The sequence below is a fragment of the Oryx dammah genome, unplaced genomic scaffold (assembly GCF_014754425.2).
Source record: "Oryx dammah isolate SB20612 unplaced genomic scaffold, SCBI_Odam_1.1 HiC_scaffold_14, whole genome shotgun sequence".
NCBI classification, from domain to species: domain Eukaryota; kingdom Metazoa; phylum Chordata; class Mammalia; order Artiodactyla; family Bovidae; genus Oryx; species Oryx dammah.
In genome coordinates, this window is record NW_024070198.1 from 10,619,066 (window position 1) to 10,640,308 (window position 21,243).

General features: G+C 41.3%; 1 protein-coding gene and 1 non-coding gene across 2 annotated transcripts; both read left to right on the forward strand.

Annotated features, from left to right (window-relative positions):
- Positions 1–2,851: 2,851 nt before the first annotated feature.
- IFIT5 (interferon induced protein with tetratricopeptide repeats 5) lies at positions 2,852–15,340 on the forward strand. Its single transcript, XM_040254717.1, has 2 exons — positions 2,852–5,630; positions 12,360–15,340. The coding sequence occupies exons 1-2, from the start codon at positions 5,626–5,628 to the stop codon at positions 13,801–13,803; spliced, it is 1,449 nt and encodes a 482-aa protein (XP_040110651.1). The 5' UTR covers positions 2,852–5,625; the 3' UTR covers positions 13,804–15,340.
- On the forward strand, positions 4,309–4,381 carry TRNAR-CCU. The gene has a single exon. It is a non-coding gene; the product is annotated as a tRNA-Arg (tRNA).
- Positions 15,341–21,243: the final 5,903 nt, after the last annotated feature.

Sequence of the window (21,243 nt, forward strand, 5' to 3'; positions counted from 1 at the left end):
TTTTTTTTTTTTTTTCTCAGTGTCAGGAGTTAGAGATAGTCTAGATAAGTGTTTTTAAGAGCCCTGGTCTCAAGGCACAGGGAAAGAAAATCAAGTTCTAACAAACGGCGGCAGGTCTAAACCCATGGTGGCCAGACAAAGCAAAATGGCCACCAAAAATCACAACACAGATCACAGAGTTAAAACACACACATATAAACCCGGCAGTCCTCATCAAAGTGAAAGTGAAGTCGCTCAGTCGTATCAGACTGTTTGTGACCTGTGGACTGTAGCCCACCAAGCCTTTCCATAACATCAAAGATTTTAAGGGAGAAAAGGAAGCCAGGTTGAAAGAAGAAGGGGGAGGAGGCAGGAGAGGGGGGCAAAAGGGGTGGCCTTATAGACGTCTCCTGCCACCTACAGATACCCAGGCGTTACGGGACTTTTCCCTGGGCTTCCAGAGAAGGGAGGACTGGAACTCGGCCCTACCAGAAATCAGAACCAGAATTTGAGTTCTCTGCCAAGAGGAGGTGATCAGTCTCCAATCCTCAGCTCAGGCTGAGGGCCCTTCGACCAGATTTCTGCGTCCAGGACCGGGGGACTAGAAAAACAGGGAAGGATAGGGAGGGTTAAGGAGAGGAGACAGAGAGGGAAGGGGAGAGAGATCAATAAAGTCTCTTGTTTCTTACTGGTCGAGGCACTCTGGCCAGTTGTCTGCGTCAGGAGGAGACCAGGGACAAAAGGGTCCCAGTTGCGGCCGCTGGGTCTTGTCCATTGGCAGGCAAGCTGGCCCCTGAGTACCCCGAGTGGTCAGGATGTCAGTCTCGGCTTTTTCACCAATAACGATAGATCTTGCGCCCGGCAGGACGTCCACAGAGCCAGCCGCCTCCCCAGCACAATGCCAGGCCTCGGCCTTACGCTGGACTTAACCAGAATTAACACCGGTGTTCAGAGATCTCTCCTCCTAGTTAGGAAACCCCTTCTGCCAGGAGAGTGTTATTCTTCCCAGTTAAAGGGATCCCAGACAAGCCCCCAAATGTTATGCCCAGAGTCCGAGTCCCCAAAACTGAGAGACTAAGACGTCCACAGCAATGCAAAAACATAAAGGGGTTTATTGCTAACTGGAGTTAGGGCCCAGGTGTCATCCAGCACAGTGGAATCCGACAAGAGCCCCGAGCTCTGAATCACATATACTTTTATACAGACGGTTCTTTGTTTTCTGTAACAGTATAGCTGATTGGTTAAACCGTACGCGCGCGCGGGACTTTTAAACCTCGCATCTCTATCTGGATTGGCTCCGGTCTGGCACGGGCAGCGGCGGGGGGGCTACGAGGATTTTTCTGATTGGTCTAGCTACACTGCCTGCAGGAGTTCCCAGTGCCTCAGCTTTCCTAGAGACTAACCCTCAGGCCTAGCCTGCCCCTTAGAGCCTGTCCTGGCTCCAGTTTGGTCCTAACAATAAGAACTGAAGTGAGTAAGGTCTGTATCAGGAGCTGGCATGAGCGTTACACATAAGCCATCTTCACAATTTCCGTATCGCTAAAACAAGAGGTTTATTGGATTAACAGAAACATGACTTACAGTGCTTGTGTTTGAGGAAGGAGGTTCTAAAGGTGCTAAAATAAGTCTACCTACTGCCAACTCCCCCAGGTCAGAAATACGAAACTCAAATAGTTATTGGATAAGTGTCAATTTTTGATTAGGTAACTGTTCCCCAATATTGTTATACATCATCTGTACCCAGAAAGCAGAGCTCTTTAAGGCAAAATAAATCTGGATTATGCAATGTGTTTTTGTGATACATGTTTGACAAGTTTCAAAGATCACATTTACTTATTGGGTTTAACAACCTAACAATCATCTTTCTCTCCCAACTCTGGAAGACATCTCTGCCCTTTGGGGAGTTCAGTAAAACTAAAATGTGGGACAGCCCAGGCGTCTGCAGAGAAAAGCAAGCAGTGAATCCAGGAAAAGAGATGCTCTCTGGTATTGAAAATACTATTGCCAAATTTATAAATGAGTATCTCCAGGTATTACCAAGAAGTCTTTAAATTGACAGCTGAATTTTAGGAGCTTGTTACTCCCATGTAAATGACTGACAGAACCTCAGTCATTCACTGTCCTTATTTAGAATTCCCTGAGTGCCCAGGGAATGTCTCTCATGTACCCTAAATCAGGCCAAACCTTAGCTCAGGCCATTCACTACCATTCTAAGTGCCCCAGTCTAGGTCCTTGATAACCACTGTTAACACACCACCACAGGATCCACCCACTTGGGGACCATCCTGAAACCAATGTCTCCATTCTCCTGAGGCTGCCAGAATGGGAATTGCATAGGGACTAAGAGCCTCCACCCTGCAGCATGCCCCAGCCTGAACTTCCCACCCTCAGTTGGTGTCCATAGCTCTGGATCTTGCCCTCAGTCAGACCCAGCAACCTCTACTTTGGAGCCGGTGCTTAAGGGAGTAAGCCTTCTTTGTCATTGCCCTGGATATCAACTCTTTCACCTGGGCCACTTCCTGAACTCCAGTACCACCCTTGACTTTCTGTGATCTGATTTCAACTTTTCCTCTCCTACCTAAAGTCCATCTTTTATCTCTTGCAGCCTGGGCTGTGAAGACTAATTCAAATAAATTAGGTGTATACATGAGGGTGTTACATGATTCTCAGTTGTGGGGAAGAGAAAGGAGGAGGATTTTGCCCCGAAGGCAAAAAAAAAAAAAGTTGGGTTTGGCAATCTCTGGAGTTAATTTCGTTTTTCATAACTGCAGCATGCTACTGACATCTAGTGGATAGGTGCAAGATTGCTGCTTAAACATCCTAAAATGCACTGCACAGCTTCCCACAACCCAAATGTCAATAGCATCAAGGTTGAGAAACTCCGGCTTAGATCTGTACCTTGGAAGAGTTACTAAGTTTTCCGTTTCCCAAGAAGACTTTCTATTAGTTGCCATTTTTCATGTTCTATTTCTCTTTTTCTCCAGTTGCTGTGTTTTACAGGTTGATAAGAATTCAGAAGATAATACACTGCTAATTTTCCCATGCATTTACCCAATCTGACAAGTTATGAAAAAAATACTGATATTCAAATTCCATCTAATAAATTCAGCATGTTCAACACCTACTCAACAGCTGGGTCTTTTCTTCTCAATCCTGATCATGCATATTCCTTTAAACTTTTTACAGATCGTTTTAGTCTTTCTGAATCTGAAATCCTAAACAATATAAGCTGATAATCAGGATTTTTTTCCTCTTTTGATTTTTATCATTTACTGTTTAGTTGCTGTTCATTCAAACCTCGATAACCAAAGACTATCTCTTGGCCCAGCTACAGCTAAAAGAAAGGAAAGAAGTAGGAACAAGGAAGAAAAAAAACCATCAACACACTGGAAATTTTTTCAAACAGAGCTCTATTAAATATTCTAAATCTTCAGGAAGGAGGAAATTCTGGGCATATCTTTGTACCTCCAAATAAGCCATTCAGTACTTTTTCTGAAATGTGGTTTCCCACTTAAAGTTTACCATAGCCTACAGACCCACCACATCTACATTACCTCCCCAACCTCACTTCTTAGGACTTCTTCCTTGCCCTCTCCACTCCAACCACACCATCTGTGCATGCCAAGTATGCTTCCATCCCTAGGCCTTTGCAGTTACTGTTCCCCCAGTCTGGAAGGCTCTTCCCTGACCCCATATCCACAGTGCTCACTTCTTCCCCCACCTCAAACCTTTCCTCCCCAATATATTTATAACAGCAAAACACCAACCCTCTCTCTGCTTTTTCTCCATAGCACAATCTGACATAAAATATTATATCTGTTATTTACCTTCACCTCTCACACTAGAAATTAACTCCAAACAAACAAGTGTAACAAAATCACAAATGCACAACTAACTACAGTTCTGGACCTACACTGTTAGCCACGCTTAACTTAATTCTGAGGGAGCAAGAACTGGCTTTAGGTATAAGGCCCCTTTTCTTGCAAAGCCAAAGTCAGCATTATTTAAACTAATAGACACACAGCAAAAACTGTACATTGTTGTCCATTCATTTGAAAAACAAAGTGCCTAGCACGGCCTTTTGCCAAGGCATAAAAGTGATAAACTTGTGCCTTTTAAACTCTGTGACGATGAACACTTTTCTCAAAGTTGGAGAATTATCTCCACCCTGTGCATAATCAGGAACAAAATGCATCAGACAGTGTGTGGGGGGAGGAGGGAGGAGGGCTTGTCCCTTGTCTGATTTATTCCAGGCTATACTGACAGGGCCTTGAACAATGTCTAGCTCTTAGCAGTCCTTTAATAAAACCTATTGAGGGGCCTTCCCTGTCCCTGGTAGTCCAGTGGCTAAGACTCTGCACTCCTAATGCAGAGGACCCGGGTTCGATCCTTGGTCAGGGAACTCAATTCCACATGCTGAAACTGAGAGTTTGCATCCTGCAACTGAAGATCCTGAATGCTGCAACTAAGACCCAGTGCAGCCAAAAAAAAAAAAAAGTGTTGAAAGAAGGAATGACTGAATTTGAAGGGGGCAAAGTGTATGGGCATTTGATATTTTCTGCTTAGGTTCCAAACCACCCCATCTTTGTGGGTGTGTGTGTTAGTCGCTGAGTCCTGGCTGACTCTTTGTGACCCCATGGACTATAGCCATAGCCCGCCAGGCTCCTCTATCCATGGAGATTCTCCAGGCAAGAATACTGTAGTGAGTTGCCATTCCCTTCGCCTGGGGATCCTCCCTACCCAGGAATCGAACCCAGGTCTCCTGTACTGAAGCCAGATTCTTTACCATCTAAGCTATAAGGGGAAGCCAACCCCATCATAAAGATGGGACCTTATTATAGGATTATTATAATAGTATTATAGGACCTTATGGGACCTTATTATAGGAAGCTCAGTTGTCAAGGGCATGGAAGGGAAGGGAATTTTCATAGAATTGTGGGTGGGGTGTAAAAACCTCTTTGCAAAGCAAACCTGGAATAGCTACCAAAATTTTGAATATATACACGTTTTGGCCCCCAAATTTCTCTAGATTTACCCAGTGAAAATCACAGCACAAGTGCACGGCATTGCACTTGTGTTTGTTGAGTCAAGACGAGTTTTAGCCTAGGATGCACAAAGCTATAAAGAGCATCGGGGCCACCCAACAAAAATAACGCTGAAATATCTCCAGTCATCTTAGCTAAGAAAAAAAAAAAAAAAAAATCCAACAAATAACAACCACCCCGCAAAAAGCTAAGGCACGTGGACTCAAAAAGGCAGCTGAGCAGCCAAGACCAAGGTCTCAAGGCCCAGCTGCAAATTCCACCCGGAACGTCCCCGCGCTGCGCAAACCTCTCACAGCGGTTCCTCAGCCCGGCCGAGGGGCGCCCCCACTCAGCTTTTCCAGAAGTTTCTGTTTCCCGGAGCTGGACTCCGCCTAGTCGGGGATCAGATTCACTTTCTAGTTTCCCTTTCCCGCTCCTGTCCGCCCTTTAACAAAGACGGTCGCCCTCGCGCGCGGCCCTAGCGCTGCGGTCACCTCGCCCGCGCGCCCGCGCGCCCACGCCCACGCCCGCGCGCCGCCGCTCAGCCGCAGAGGAGCGGAGGGCCGAGGAGAAAGCCCGAAGGGACCCGCGCCTCCCGCAGCTGCAGCACAGCCCTGCCGCCATGAGGTAAGGGCTTCTCCCCGCCGCCCCTCCCAACTCCCTGTGGCCTTTGTTTTACACGCCTTTCTCTCGTGTTCCGTTTGCAGGGCAGCGCTGCGGCCCTTGAGCCGAGCCCCCGAGCCCGGCCGCCGGGCGTCGGCGTTGGGGGCGCTCCCCTCCTGGGAGCCCGGTCCGGGTCCGGGGCGGCTGAAGGTGGGCCTGCCGGGGAGGGTGGCCGAGAGGACCCTTCCGGCAAGTCCCAGGCATCCGCGATCGGCCTCTCGGGCCGAGTCGGGGGGCGGGGGCCGGGGGGGGGCAGGGGCGACGCGCCCCGGGGACTTGTCACTTCCCTGCGGCTCCGGTCGCCGCCGCCCCCGGGCCGGTGCGGGAGCTTCTGCGGTGCAGGTCCCCGCAGGCCGCAGCCCCCGCGTCACACGCGTCCGCTGCTGCCATTTTGCCTTTTTGATCCTTGGGTCTGACTTCTCCCCCTCCTCTGTACCGTGGACACACTGTTCCGGCTCCACCCCATCCCCCGTTTTGTGGGGCTTGCTTTCTCCGTTTCCGAGACTGGCCTGTGGTGGGGGTCCTTGGCTGACCCCTTTTCATCCTGTCCCCTACCCTGCACGGGGATGGTGAACCGTCCGCATGTAGGAAGCTGAGGCCTGAGGAGGTTCAGATGGTGGGCTCCTGCAGGCCTTACAGCCTTTTGTTCTAAATCCTGACTCGGACCACATACTAGCTGGGTGACCCAAAGCAAAGTTTCTTCAACTCGGTGAGGCTGTTTCTTGTCTGTAAGAAGTGATGGCATCCATCTCTTAGGACTGTGGAAACGGTTGTTGCTGAATGCCCAGCTCATATATTTGCAGATGTTGACTTTTGATATGTTTAAAAATGTTTAATAAATGCCTTACTTCTACCCTTTGTAAGAAAGGAGGGAAGAGGGAGGTATAGGGAGGAAAAGGCCGGTGGTGCCCTGCGAGTGTGGTGGATGGGATGAAGAGGGGTGAACCCCACTGGGCACTAACTGTCTACCAAGGAAAATGAAAGACTGCTCCTTCCTGGCAAAAAAACAAACACAATAAAACAACTCCCCACCACACACACACAAAATTGCCTAAAGATAAATGTTCCCCTTCAGACCCAATAGCCTCTCTCCCCAGCTTCCCAGAGACAAAGTTAAAAAAGTAAGTAGAGTTGAAAAAGTAAAATTTGTCAGAGTGCCCGGTTGTGCATAAATTCCATAGAGTGTAGGCAAGGCACTTACATGGCTGACTGAATGTCCCCTGGAGATCTCAGCCACATGACAATCCCTGGGCAGCCCTCCCTCCTCATCCGCCTTGGGCAGAGGCAGATGTTCATTTCACTCTGTGGATGGGCAGAGGCTGGTAAGCCCGTATTGTGGATCTGAGCAGGCTATTAAGGGTGTGGCATGTCTTGCCTATGATTTTGGTGCATTTACTCCAGAGAAAGGAACAACTACCAAGGGACAGTCATACCATGTTTCCCAGTCAGGACCTTAGGACCTTAGTCCAAAACCTACTTTCAAAATCTAAACAGAGAGCCAGACAGCATGCCAAGATGGAAAAACAAATAGGATAGGGAAGGCTGAAGTGGCAGAAAGTTTGGAACCAGTAGCAGGATGGAAAGAACTAGCAGGAATTCCCTCATCAGAAATTCAGGTGCTTTTTTTTTTTTTTAATGCTAGGCTCATGCCTCTGGATTGAAAATGCCAGAAGGTACCAGTATATAACTGCATTCATTCATTCACTCTGCAAGTATTTATTATTGAGCTCCTCTTATATACTGAAATCATAGATTCTGGGGACACACGGGTGAAAAAAATCAAACCAGAACAAAGTCCCTATTCTCATTTAAATGGGGGAAATAGACAACCAAAAATAAGTGGGTAAATAATCAACATAAATAACCAAAAATGAATGAATAAATAACATAATTCAGAAGGTGGTAAGAGCTATAAGGAAAATAAAATAGTGTAGTGGGCTAAGAGAGTGACAAAGAAGGGGGGGTTGTTTTAGATACCTTTGCCACAGATGGCCTCTTGGATAGGGAATTTTTGAGCCAAGTTAAAGGAAGGAGCTAGTCATACAAGGATTTGGGAACAGCTTTTCAAGTAGAGTAAAAACAAGTGTAAAAGTCTTTGAACTTGATATGTTCAAGATAGGAAGAAGGTCAGTATGTCTAAAACACGATAAAGAGGAGGAAAGGAGAGAAGGTTGGGTGGGTACAGAGGTCCAGCATCTTTAGAGGCTTTTAAGACGTGGCAGAGGCTAGATTAAGGGTGTTTCGAAGCTAGTGGGAGATTTTAAATCAAAAGACTGACATAACCTGGTCTACATTTTCAGAAGTTTTTAAAGGAAATAGTCTTTTAGACTAGCAAAATTGCAGTGGAAATGGGGCGAAAGAAAGTTGATAGATTTGATATATCTGGGTGGTAGAATTAACAGAATTTCCCATTGGATTAGATGAGGGGTTGAGAGAAGAGGAATCAAGAGATTACTTCTAGGTTATTTGGCCTGTGGGACTAAGAGGTACCAAAAAAAGGTGGGGAAAACTAAGGTATGAACAGATTCAAGGAACCTAGATTTCTGTAATGAATATATTTACTTGAGATCCCACCTGAACTTCTAATTGAAGATTTAAACGAAAAACTAGAAGTCTGGAATTCAGGAGGAAGCAGAGATAGAGGACATACCTTGGGAAACCATCAGCATGTACTATATCTTTTAACTGGTTTATGGGGAAAAAAGAGGTTTTAATTTCCTTACATTAATAATGATGATAATGATATCTTTGATAACTAAGATTTTTAACCTTTCTTCAGATCAGTTTTCACACATTTCCACTCAGATCCTTTATTGTTTGAAATAATCAATCCTCTCTGTCACTCCACAGCATGTCCTAGTGAGCTCCATCTCAAAATAACTCCAACAATGTAGAATGCTGTGACTTCAGATTGAGGGCTTATGTTTGAAACCATTGTTTTCTTATCCCCAGACTTTTAACTGTCTGGCATGTCTTTCTCAATGAGCAGTTACACAACCTCTACCCGCTCTTTAAGCTGCTCTAAAATCTCTATGTTTTTCTTTTAAGTCCTTCCCAGGCAAAGTGAATTTTACATACATTAGACATAGCCTGTATTTTAAAGTAAATCATTCTTTAACAAGAACTCCAATTTTTATATGAAAGATGTCATATAGCATTATGGTTAAAAGGCATAAGCTTTTGTTTGAATTAGTCAGAAGTAACTTTGAATCTGTGCTTGGCCACTTTATAGTATATAGCCTTGGATATGTAATTTAAACTCTATTTCCCAGTCCTCATTTATAAAATTGTAAAAATAATAAGATGTTATAAAAGTAAATATAATTTGTGTAAATTGCTTGACACTCTGCCTGGCTTGGGTAGTGTGGCAAGTGAATGGTTTGGGGGGATGTTCTGTTTTGTTTTGTTTTGTTTTGCGCTCTCATCTGATTCTGGAAGTATATGTTACATGGGTAACATTTGTACTATTGAGTTGAGTCTGTAGTGAACCTAGGTCATATGCATGAAGTTTTCTTCTCAGGTATATCCCTGTTTGCCATTTAATTTAGCTCTTCACCTTAAATAAAATGGGGAAAATTTCACGTTAAAGAAGGCTAACCTATTGAGCTTAAGGTTTTCTTATACATTAAGCGCCATACACCCAGTGTCTTCAACTGTCCTGTCACATACAATAACCGCTAGTCATATAATATTTAAATTAACTAAAAGTAGATAAAATATAAAATTCAGTTAATAGTTGTACTAGCCACCATTTCAAGTGATCAGTGGTCATGTGTAGTTAGTGGCTACCATACTGTATAGCATAGATAAAAACATTTCCATCTTGGCAGGAAGTTCTTTTGGAAAGCCCTGGTCTAGAACCTGCAATCGCTAAAATGTGGGACTTGTATATATGTGTTTATATGTATACATAGATGATAAAAGAGGATAAATAAGAAAAAATTATAAAATTAATAATATAAGTGAACATGTCTCTAAATATCTAAATATATTATTAAGTAAGCTATTAATGTTTAAATTCAGTATTTATAAAAATTGGGAAACATTTCATGAAGTATACTATTAGGTTATAAATAGGAAGTGGTTTTATTTTTCTGATCACTACTACTAATTCTGTTAATTAATCCAGTTCTCTAACTCTTCGGCCCACTTTTGGCTATTAGGACAGCTTCTTTCCAGTTCCTGAAACTCAGCCCAATCCATTTTAAAGCCTCAATCTCATTTTGATTCAAAGCCCGCTCCCCTTCCTCTCCAGCTCCCAGAAAATATTGATAAAAGTGCCATGGAGAACAGGAAAATGTGATATACTAGACTTTAGGATGGCAGGCAAGGTGGAGATGCAGTTTAACCTATGGTGGTCAGGGGTCAACTTCTTTGAAGAGCTGAGATTTGAGCCAAGGCCAGAATTATGAGAATAAGTAAGCCCTCTACTTTCCTAGGCTTCCCTGGTGGCCCAGGTGGTAAGGAATCTGCCTGCAGTGCAGGAGACCTGAGTTCAATCCCTGGGTTGAGAAGATCCCTTGGAGGAGGGCATGGCAGCCCACTCCAGTATTCTTGGCTGGAGAATCCCCATGATAAAGGAGCCTGGCAGGCTACAAGTCCATAGGGTCGCAAAGAGGCGGACACCTCTGAGCAACTAAGCACAGTACTCTCCTAGGAAAAGTTCACAGAGTGAGAGAATAAAAAGTGATTTAAAGTATACCACCACATAATCCCATTATTCTGATTTTTTTCTTAACGCTTAATAAAATCTGGAATTACGTTGTCCATTGATTTGTTTACATGTTTATTTTCTGTCAGCCCCTATTGTTCCTTCCTCTCGTGTAATGGAATTACCATGAAGGAAAGGCCTTTTTCTATCTTCCTCATTACTATATTGACTACAGCTAGCATATTGCCTGGCATGTATGACATGAGGTGATCAATAAATGTTTCTTGATAGAAATATTACTATAGTTCTCATAAACATTTATACAAATATGCATATGTACATATAAGAAAAAGAGTCCTGTGTGCAGCAGAAAGGGAAATAAATACACACACACTGTTCATCCAATAATTAGAACATTTCCTTCTTCGAGAGAAGCCTTAAGCAGCTTTGTTCTGTAAATTTCTTGTGACCCTTAATTATGCCCAATACTAGATTTAGAAAGTCTTTCCTGACTGCCTCACCACTACCATAAGCAAAACAAACAAAATTAGGTATATCAATCAGGAATTTGTCAGCTTCAGACAGGAGAAATCCAGTTCATACTGGCTTAAGAAAAGAGAGATTATTTCCTTAAAAGTAGTAGTACAGGGATGGACAGGGTGATCCGGGCAATACCTGGTTTCAGGAATTTAGTAAGCATCACAAGCAATCTGTCTTTATTCCTAAGCTCTGCTTTTCTCTGTGTTTGAGTCTCTCTTAGGCAGGCTGTCCCCAAGGATTTGGAAAGATGGCCACCAGCAACTCCAGCTTATATTCTACCAGCTTAAAATTTTTGGAAGAGAGAGAGTTCCAGCAAAGCCCCATTTCAGCAAAATTGTGTTTTAATTGAATAAATCTGAATAAATCACTGAGGCCAGGGAATGGCTGGAATATTGCGTGCCTTCACACGCTGGAGGAAGTGTAGGCAGCCTGTCTCAAATCACATGGATTGAGACGAGGGGGAGATGTTGCTCCGCCAAATGAAAGCCACAGGTGTCTACAACACTGGACTGTGTGCCTTTCCCGAGTCACTTCCATGCCACTGTATTGGAATGCTGATTTGTAATTGGCTGTGTACTTATAAGCTCTGTATAAGTAGGCCTGTGTCTTATTCACAGTTACATCTCCAGGGTTATTCAGAAGATCTTGCACATAGACGCCTACCAGTAATGAGTAGATATTTCCTAACCCCTCCTTCCTCTTCATCTTCTTGGTTTCAGAGATGAAACTAGGCGCTGAAGAAATTACACTATGCTTCACAAAGGGAGTTTAACAACTATTTGTGACGTGAACATTAAGGGCAGTAATAGGTGACAGTCTTTATTGTTGCCCACAACCCTGAAGGTCAGAAGGATGTGGTACTTAACATTAAAACCTACTAAGCCTCCTTTTGCCTTTTCCCCGTTTTCTCTAAATCTTTGTTATTTCTCAAATGTATACTTCTTCCCATCTCTTGGTGTACCTGTTCCTGTCTAACTCTGCTTTTTTTCTGTGTGGAGTTCCCTTTCTTTCTCTGCAAAAATTATGTATTCATGTGGCTTCTCTCTCTCCTTCAGTTTTTTTCTTTTTCTTATTTTTCACTTTCTCCTCTTTTCCTTCACTATTCATAATACAGAAATGAAATTTTTATGTTATTTATTGTGTATATATCTATTATTATTAATTTTCAAAGCTAGTAAATAAAATAATTTAAATTCCCCTCTCTAAAAACAGGTGTTCCTTGTGGGTTAGTGACTGCCTAAAGGAAAGAGATACCTTGTAAAATTGAAAACGCTGTTCTCTCCAGAATTGGTTTTACAATAAATAATGTGAATTTAATGGAATATTTTTAGAACATACCTATACACAGAGGAAACTAGTATAAACTTACAGAAGCCTAGTGCTTTAACTGTAAAATCAAGTAGATAAAATAGGTTGTTAAGCAAAGAACTATATTTAAGATTCAAACATTTATTATTTTCTTTATTTCTTCAGACATTAAAAAGTGTTTTTATCTTTAACAGTGAAATTCCTAAGGACTGCTTGAAGACCATTCTTTTGGAGTTAGAATGTCACTTCACATGGAATTTACTTAAGGAAGACATTGATGTGTTTGATGTAGAAGATACTATTGGGCAGCAGCTTGAATTTCTTACCACAAAATCCAGACTCACTCTTTATAACCTGTTGGCGTATGTGAAACACCTAAAGGGCCAAAATGAAGATGCGCTAAAGTGCTTGAAACAAGCAGAAGAAATTATACAGCGAGAGCACTCAGACAAAGAAGAAGTACGGAGTCTGGTCACTTGGGGAAACTATGCCTGGGTTTATTATTACATGGATCAGCTTAAAGAAGCTCAGAAGTATATAGACAAGATAGGGAACGTCTGCAAGAAATTGTCTAGTCCTTCTAACTACAAGTTGGAGCGTCCAGAGATTGACTGTGAGAAAGGATGGGCACTCTTGAAATTTGGAGGGAAATATTACCAAAAGGCTAAAGCCGCTTTTGAGAAGGCTCTGGAAGCAGAACCAGACAATCCAGAATTTAACATCGGTTATGCCATCACAGTGTATCGGCTGGATGATTCTGACAGAGAAGGGTCTATAAAAAGCTTTTCTCTGGGCCCCCTGAGGAAAGCTGTCACCCTGAACCCAGATAATTCCTACATTAAGGTTTTTCTTGCACTGAAGCTTCAAGATGTGCATGCCGAAGCTGAGGGGGAAAAGTATATTGAAGAAATCCTGGACCAGATATCAGCCCAACCGTATGTCCTTCGTTATGCAGCCAAATTCTATAGGAGAAAAAATTCCTGGGACAAAGCTCTAGAACTTTTGAAAAAGGCCTTGGAGGTGACACCAACCTCTTCTTTCTTGCATCACCAAATGGGACTTTGCTATAGGGCACAAATGATCCAAATCAAGAAGGCCACTCGCAACAGACCTAAAGGAAAGGATAAACTGAAAGTTGATGAGCTGATTACCTCGGCTATTTCTCATTTCAAAGCAGCTGTGGAGCGAGACTCTATGTTTGCATTTGCCTACACGGACCTGGCCAACATGTATGCTGAGGGCGGCCAGTATAGCAATGCTGAAGACATTTTCCAGAAAGCTCTTCGTCTGGAGAACATAACTGATGATCACAAACATCAGATCCACTACCATTATGGCCGCTTTCAGGAATTTCACCGCAAATCAGAAAATACTGCCATCCACCATTATTTAGAAGCCTTAAAGGTCAAAGACAGGTCATCTCTGCGTCCTAAACTGACAAGTGCTCTGAAGAAATTGGCTACTAAGAGACTTGGGTACAATGCTTCAGATGTGCAGAGTTTAAGTGCCCTAGGGTTTGTTTACAAGCTAGAGGGAGAAAAGAGGCAAGCAGCTGAGTACTATGAAAGGGCCCAAAAGATAGATCCAGAAAATGCAGAATTTCTTACTGCTCTCTGTGAGCTTCGACTTTCCATTTAAGTACACACTCTAGGAAATTAGTTCTAAGCTTTTCTCTCCTTTTTGGGTTCTTATATTTTTGTTTATTGCTTTAATCCATTGTTCATTTATACCTAACTTTTATTGAATGGTTACTGTGTACCTGGCATCATGCTAAATACTTTATATACATTATGATGAATCTTTTGTTGTTTTTTAAAAAATTTTCCCATTGAGAAACAGCAAAATTTCAGCTGTTGTAGCTTTTAAAAATCATATGGTCATTACGACTTTATATCCTTTATCTGTGCTATTTATAATAATTTCTGATTAAGTTTTGTCAAATTTTCCATATTATTTATGCCTAAGTTTAATCCTACACAAGCTTTTGACACCTAAGTCATGAGCACTCTTTCAGGAGTGCAAAATTATATCAGTTAAGCACTTAACTTGTAGCTTGCAAAGATGGAAACTTCCAAGTTACAGATGTTCTGACTTTGATGAGGATATTTAACCACAAGCCTGATAGTTACCTAAAGAATCCTCTGTGTTGGAAGAAAAAACTTAGTAAGTTTTGTCATCCCTGATGACTTCAATAAAAGGAGGAAAAATTAGAACATGAGAGAAAAGATCTTCCCAAATACAGAACTTCAGGGACTCATGAGAAATCCAAAGTATTAACTCCCAGAATGTTCATCAAGTGGCTAGAAATAGTGATGAGAAAAAAACAAGGATGGGAAAATCATTAGTCTCAGTTTTTTCTAGTTGTTTTAACTGGAAGAATAAACCTAAAGCTAATTAGATGGAACTAATTTAATTCCTTCCCATTAAAATTGCAGTATTTTTAGGGTAAAATCATTGAGATTAAAAAGCAGACCAATTGAAAATTTGGGAGAAATAATAAACAAATGGGTAAAATAGATACCCCTAACCTGTTTCCCTAGATTACCAAGATTTCAGTGATTTAGTTTTGGGTCTGAACTGGGTCATTTCTGGCCTTTGGTTAGCTGTTTTAGTATTCCAGAGTTACTTCTGTGAAGCTTTTCCTTTTGTCTGAAGTTTTCAGATTGACATGTTTTCCTGTAGATCCTCTAGAAACAGTTAAACCCTGTTTTCAGTTTTAATATTCACCTTGAAGGGTCACTGCTTAAGGGCTCTTATCCCAGAGGACTTTTAAAATTGAGATGTTGCTAAAAGTATGCAGTTATATTTACCACCACAGTATTAGTGGGAAAATGTGCCATATGATTTAATTCTCTGTACCTCCAATGAAGCTCTTAAAACTATTGTATATATGCATGTGTTTTTCACTTTTTCTTACTATGTTTATTTTTTAAATTTCTATTATGGTTTTCATTATTATAAAAGTAATAAATGCTCATTATAAAATTTCACAAAATTCAGAAGTGTAAGAATTTAAAAATAAGAGCACTGCCTTCCCCCATCCCAATTCCACATGCCCAAGGTAAACTGTTAATAATCTGATATGTATCCCTCCAGATATTTTTTCTATGCATATTCAAACACACCTAAATACTTCAGTGTATCTCATAAATTAAAATTTTTAATGTTTGTTTTACTTATGTCCCTGCTGTTTTTGTTTATTTTGCTGTTTTCATTTGTTTATTCAAGAAGGAAGAATAGGCAAGGAATGATTTTATGTATTTCAATAATTTAGGACTGAAGTCCTAACCTATCAGTAGAAATATTTGGCCTGTTTTGTAGCAAATGTTTTATTTTGCAGTAAGTCAGTTTTCCCATTGAGAATAATACTATGATTAAGGCTGTGTTCCCAAGTAGAGACTTCACAGTCAATAAAATTACAGTTGTGATATCAAAACAAAGATACAACTATAAACCTCTATATTTAAACATTAGACTTTTAGGTCTATTAAGTGACTTTAAAATCCACTAGATACAAAAATTTTGAAATATATAAGAAGCATAACATACTAAGAAAGTGTAAAATCAGTAAAAATCATGAAAAATACAACTCTATTAATCAAATTAACTTTAAATTTTGTCAATAATTGTGCTTGCCTACTTAAAATTTATAAGTATTTAGAGATACTTTCATAGACTCTTAAAAAAAGACCTCAAACTTCACCTTTATTAATTAACCATCAAATTTTGAATACTGAATTATCTTCCTAAATGATAATTTCATCTTCAGATAGTCCTTATTCTTTGAAATTTGTTTCTTCCATTTAACAGAAGACGTCTAGCCTGTAGTCTACACATTCTGGTCTATAGGGACCTCAGAGATCTAAGCCTTCCTAGAGATGACATTTTGCACTAGTTAAAACTCTTGATTGCAAATCAGTAAACTCAGCTAAAATGACCTAAGCAAAAATGAGAATATAGTGGCCGATGTAATTTAATAGTCCAGGGACAGCACTAATTTCAGATAAATTTGAAGAGACAAATAAATCACCAAATACATAATGGCTATTGTTGTAAGTCAATGCTGAATAGCCAAAAACCAAATGTCTACTACATATATCTTAAAGTAATTGAAGACTTTGTCATATGTCCCTGAAACTTCTTTAAGTTAAACATGCAGTTTTCTTCCACCCACGCTCATAAGACATATTGAAATCTCTTCCTCATCATGGTTATTTTGAATTCTCTCCAAATTGTCCTTATCCTTTGTCTGGGTTTAACTTCATACCCAAAATGAGGATTTAGGACTCTGGTAGAATGATCCCTTTTCTTTCTTTTCTAGGGATTCTATGTATATTAATTTAGGCAAAATAATATACACTTACTACCTACTTATGTGTAATTTCTTTCCTCACACGCCATTTTAAGATATGCCTTTCATATCCTAACCCTGAGCATTTGGCTTTGAAAGTGTTTTATGTTACTTGGTAGCATTCAGCACTTCAATTCAGGTGATCCGTATCTCTTCAAGAAGTTGTTGAGGAAATGTTTGTGTCTAATATGCTATCCATCGCAAATAACAGAGCAGATAATAGAAAACCCAGGTTAAGCTGTCTTTAATAAAAAAACCAGTACATCATATTTTCAAACAAGGCTTGATCTCAAAACAGTGTGATCAAGACAAAGTCACAGTCTCTCCTCCTCAGTACTGAGTTATCAAATTTGGCTCCATTCTGAGAAAAATAACTCTGTGATCCTCAAATGGGAGCCACGTGCACTCTCGTCTCTCTGCAGTGGGAAAGTGCACATCTCTCCCACAACCGTCTGAGAATGCCAGGTTTGCTCTGATAGGGCCATCTTGGGTTACATCAGTTCAGTTCAGTTCAGTCACTCAGTCGTGTCCGACTCTTTGCGACCCCATGAATCGCAGCACGCCAGGCCTCCCTGTCCATCACCAACTCCCGGAGTTCACTCAGACTCGGCGTCCATCGAGTCCGTGATGCCATCCAGCCATCTCATCCTCGGTCATCCCCTTCTCCTCCTGCCCCCAATCCCTCCCAGCATCAGAGTCTTTTCCAATGAGTCAACTCTTCGCATGAGGTGGCCAAAGTACTGGAGTTTCAGCTTTAGCATCATTCCTTCCAAAGAAAATCCAGGGCTGATCTCCTTCAGAATGGACTGGTTGGATCTCCTTGCATAACCATTTTCAAATAAGTCATCCCAGCCAAAGAGAAAGAGACCACACAGCTGACCCAGAAAGCCAGGAATGAAGAGAAAGTTGACTTCCCTGGAAGCATATGGACTGCAAGTGGTAGGGGTGGAAATATCGAGAAAATCAGGATTGGAACACTGACAGCCCAAAATACCAAAATACGTAGATTCAAATTGTGCCTTCTTCCCCACTCCATACGTTTAGCAAGTAGAGTATTTCAAAAAGGAGCTAGTCGTTCAAACTAGTCAATAATGAAGGCCCCAGTAAACTTTTTCTGTTGAGATTTTAGTGTGGTCCTTTTATTCCTCTTTATCCCTTCAGATCTGTTCTCAGCGTCATTGAAGGCAGCCTGGTAGGGGCAGTGGTGTGTGGAAGGTGAACCAAGGGAAGCAGTTATACTCACATTATAGTAATTGCCACCAACTGTGATTCAGATGACTTCAAGAAATAGGTAGAATAACCAGAGGCATTACAGCTTGTGAATGTACCTGAAGTACCAGAGATGACTGTGATGACCGAAATAATGACCTGTATTCAACAGAGCTGAGCGGCCCCAGAAGAAGCCATCGCCAGCTTATTCACCGCTTCCATGAGGGCTACAGGCCCGGAACCAGACAAGTCCAAATTCAAAGTGACAAGGGAGGTGATAAAAGTGAGTATGGTATGACTTAGACATCAAAAGACAGATGACCCATGTGGTCAGCTTGTACAAATATATATGTCTGTAATGGTAGAGGCCCATATCAAAATAACTGCTTTGCATTCGTTAAAAGGTACTTTAATATGTTACCTAATTTAACTATATCAACACTGCAAATGAAGAGAGCAAGCAACTCCTCAGAAGTTAGTTAAGTAACAATCAGAATCACACAAGGGGAGGATCTTACCTCTCCACTCCTCTCTCCCACTTCTCTCCCAGGACCACAGCCTCTTGTTCCTCTGCAAAAACCGGATCTGACCTAATTTATAGTTCACTCTCTCTCCAGTTTATCAGTGCTTCCTGAAAGTGAAAGTGTTAGTCGCTCAGTTATGTCCCACTCTTTGCGATCCCGTGGACTGCAGCCTGCCAGGTTCCTCTGTCCATGGAATTTTCCAGGCAAGAATACTGGAGTGGGTTGCCATTTTCTACTCCAGGGAATCTTCCCAACCCAGGATCGAACCCAGGTGTCCTGCATTGCAAGCAGATTCCTTGCCATCTGAGCCACTAGGGAACCCATCAGTGGTTCATAAACATAAACCTAAATTAGAACCACTGGTGAAGTTTTTTAAAAATCCAAATTTCCAGGTCCCGTTATAGACCTACTAAACTAGAACCTCCAGGGGTGGGTCCTGTATATTTATAAAGCACCCACATGGTTCTGAGAGTCATTTAGGTAAGGAAATGACTATAACTTCAGTGAGAGGCCTTGTCTAAATGTTCCATTTGTAAGTAGAAATCCTGAGGGAAACTATGTGGTAGGTGAGAATTAATAGCAGTGCTCGAGTCTTGGTTGTTTTTTTTTTTGGCTGTGCATGCAGGATCTTAATTCCCTAACCAGAGATCAAACCTATGCCCCCCTACAGTGGAAGTGCAGAGTCTTAACCACTTAACCTCCAGGGAAGTCCCACCAACAGCCCGAGTTTGCATACAACTTTTACCCTGTGGAATAACAAGATTAGGGGAAATAACAAGGAATAAGCCAGGATAATGTAGAATCAGAGATTGGGGCAGATCTCACCTCTCCACTCCTCTCTCCCACTTCTCTCCCAGGACCATAGCTTCTTGTTCCTCTGCAGTTGTCTTCTTAGCCAAAGTTCTCTGGACTGTGGTTTCATTTCTGCCTTAGTTTCCTCTTGTCCTGTGATCAAGCCACATATACCTATCCCACCCCAAACAACTCCAACCCTCTCTGGCAGTGTCTTATTTCCTAAGATAAATGTGTTCATAAAGCATTTTATTGTACTTCAAGTGAATTAAAAAACATCTAATTACTAGAAACATCCGCAGAAGTGCCATGTATAGATTCCTCTATTTGCTCTGAACTTAGGGGTCCTCTATAAGTGATAACTAGAATCTTCTTCTTAATATCTCCTATCATGATGGCCTAAGCAGAGTAAGCAACAGAATAATGAAGGTGAGACATGTAAGTTTTGGGAAAGCCATATCTCATGGGAACACACAGGTGCCTCATGGCTAAACTCTGAAGGACAAGCATGGATTGATGTCTCTGGATTGAACACCGAAGACACTGAGCACACTGGCCTTTCCTGTCCTTCAGGAAAAGCGATGCCTGTCTAAGCTTCTTCCAACATCAAAGGGTAAAATGGGCTGAGGGTAAAGAAAGAGAGAGACGAGTACTCCAGAGTTCAGAAGTGAGCCTATAGGTCAGTTGCCTCCAAACATGTCCCTAACTCACCACCAGACTGGAGCAAAGCCCTGGGAAGGAGAGAATGCTAGTTCAGCCACATTTTAGACTCGAGTGACACGTGAATAGCCATAGCTAACTCGTAGCTACATGGAATACAACATGTACTACGTGCTGTTCTAAGTGCATTGCATGTATTAAACTTATAAAATGTTCAGAAAATCCCTATAGATAAACATTTTTGTTATTTCCTTTTGCATATGAAGACACTGGAATTTAGAGATATTAAGTAAGCCCAAGGTCACATAGCTAATAAGAGGTAGAAAAAGGATTCAAACCATGGATGTCTGGTTCTAGAATACAATTTACTATACTATATTTTCTAGATAGTTCTAAAATTTGGAATGAAGGATGTGGGGAGATAGGACCAATCTTTACAGAAACTTAGGAGAATGCCACAGAGAGTGACATGAAAGACAGACATTCTACAGTCATAGGTCACCCAAACACTTTCACAGAGAGTTCCACACTCCCTGGAAAGAATTGTGAAAGGGACAGGGATTAACAAATTGCTCTGAAACCACTGGAGAGAATAGCCCAAGAAATCAAGGGACTCAGTCATCTTACGAGTTGGATGTTAAAAATCAGAGATTTGGAATAATTTCCTTGAAAAAGAAAGCAAGCTTTGCCTTGAACCTCCAAGCCATGGACTTTGGAAAGTAGCTCTGAGCCCCTAATTCCACTGATTATTAATTTATCTTAAGAGACACTTCACCTCCCTTCACATCCCTTCCCTCTTCCATACCATTTTAACTCTAGCAACCTTACCCCCAATCTCACCAAAGCAAACAACAAACATAAAAACCAAACAAATACTGAAAATGAAAACTGCTTACAATTCATTTGTATATAAAAGCCTTTATTGACAAAGTTTAGGAGAGAATCTATACCTTAATAATTTAATATTAGATAATCACTTTTTTAAAGGAAGAGAAAGGAAGAAAGCATAGAAGGAAAGACGGAGATGGGAAAAAAGAAAGAAAGAAAGAAAAGAGAGAGATGGATTGAAGGGAAACGAGAAAGAAGAAGGAAACACCCTCAACCTTTCTTGATAGACCCACCTCTTGCCCTGATTCTGGGCCTTACCTCCTTCCCTATATCTACTGTTCTGAAATAAGAACCAATTCTACTGATTTCCTTAAAAAGAACAATTCAGTTTTCTCTTATCCTCATATACAGACCCACTTATGCATAACCAAATTCAACTTGCTTAGTTCAACAAAAAGTCCTTAATGCTTATATGATGCACTCTCCTTTGAAGGCAATTGTTGCTATAAATAAGTAAATAGCAGCTCCTTACAATTTCATAGGAATTACACATTTAAAAGTAAATTCAATCACTAAATCCAGCATAATTTGTATACAGTAAAACAAGGATGCTTTACGCTTCCAAATTACACAGAATACACTCTCTATTCATTTGGTTTCAACATTTCTCAAATTCAACTTCTGGTATGTGTTTGCGACTTTATCTTATACTTT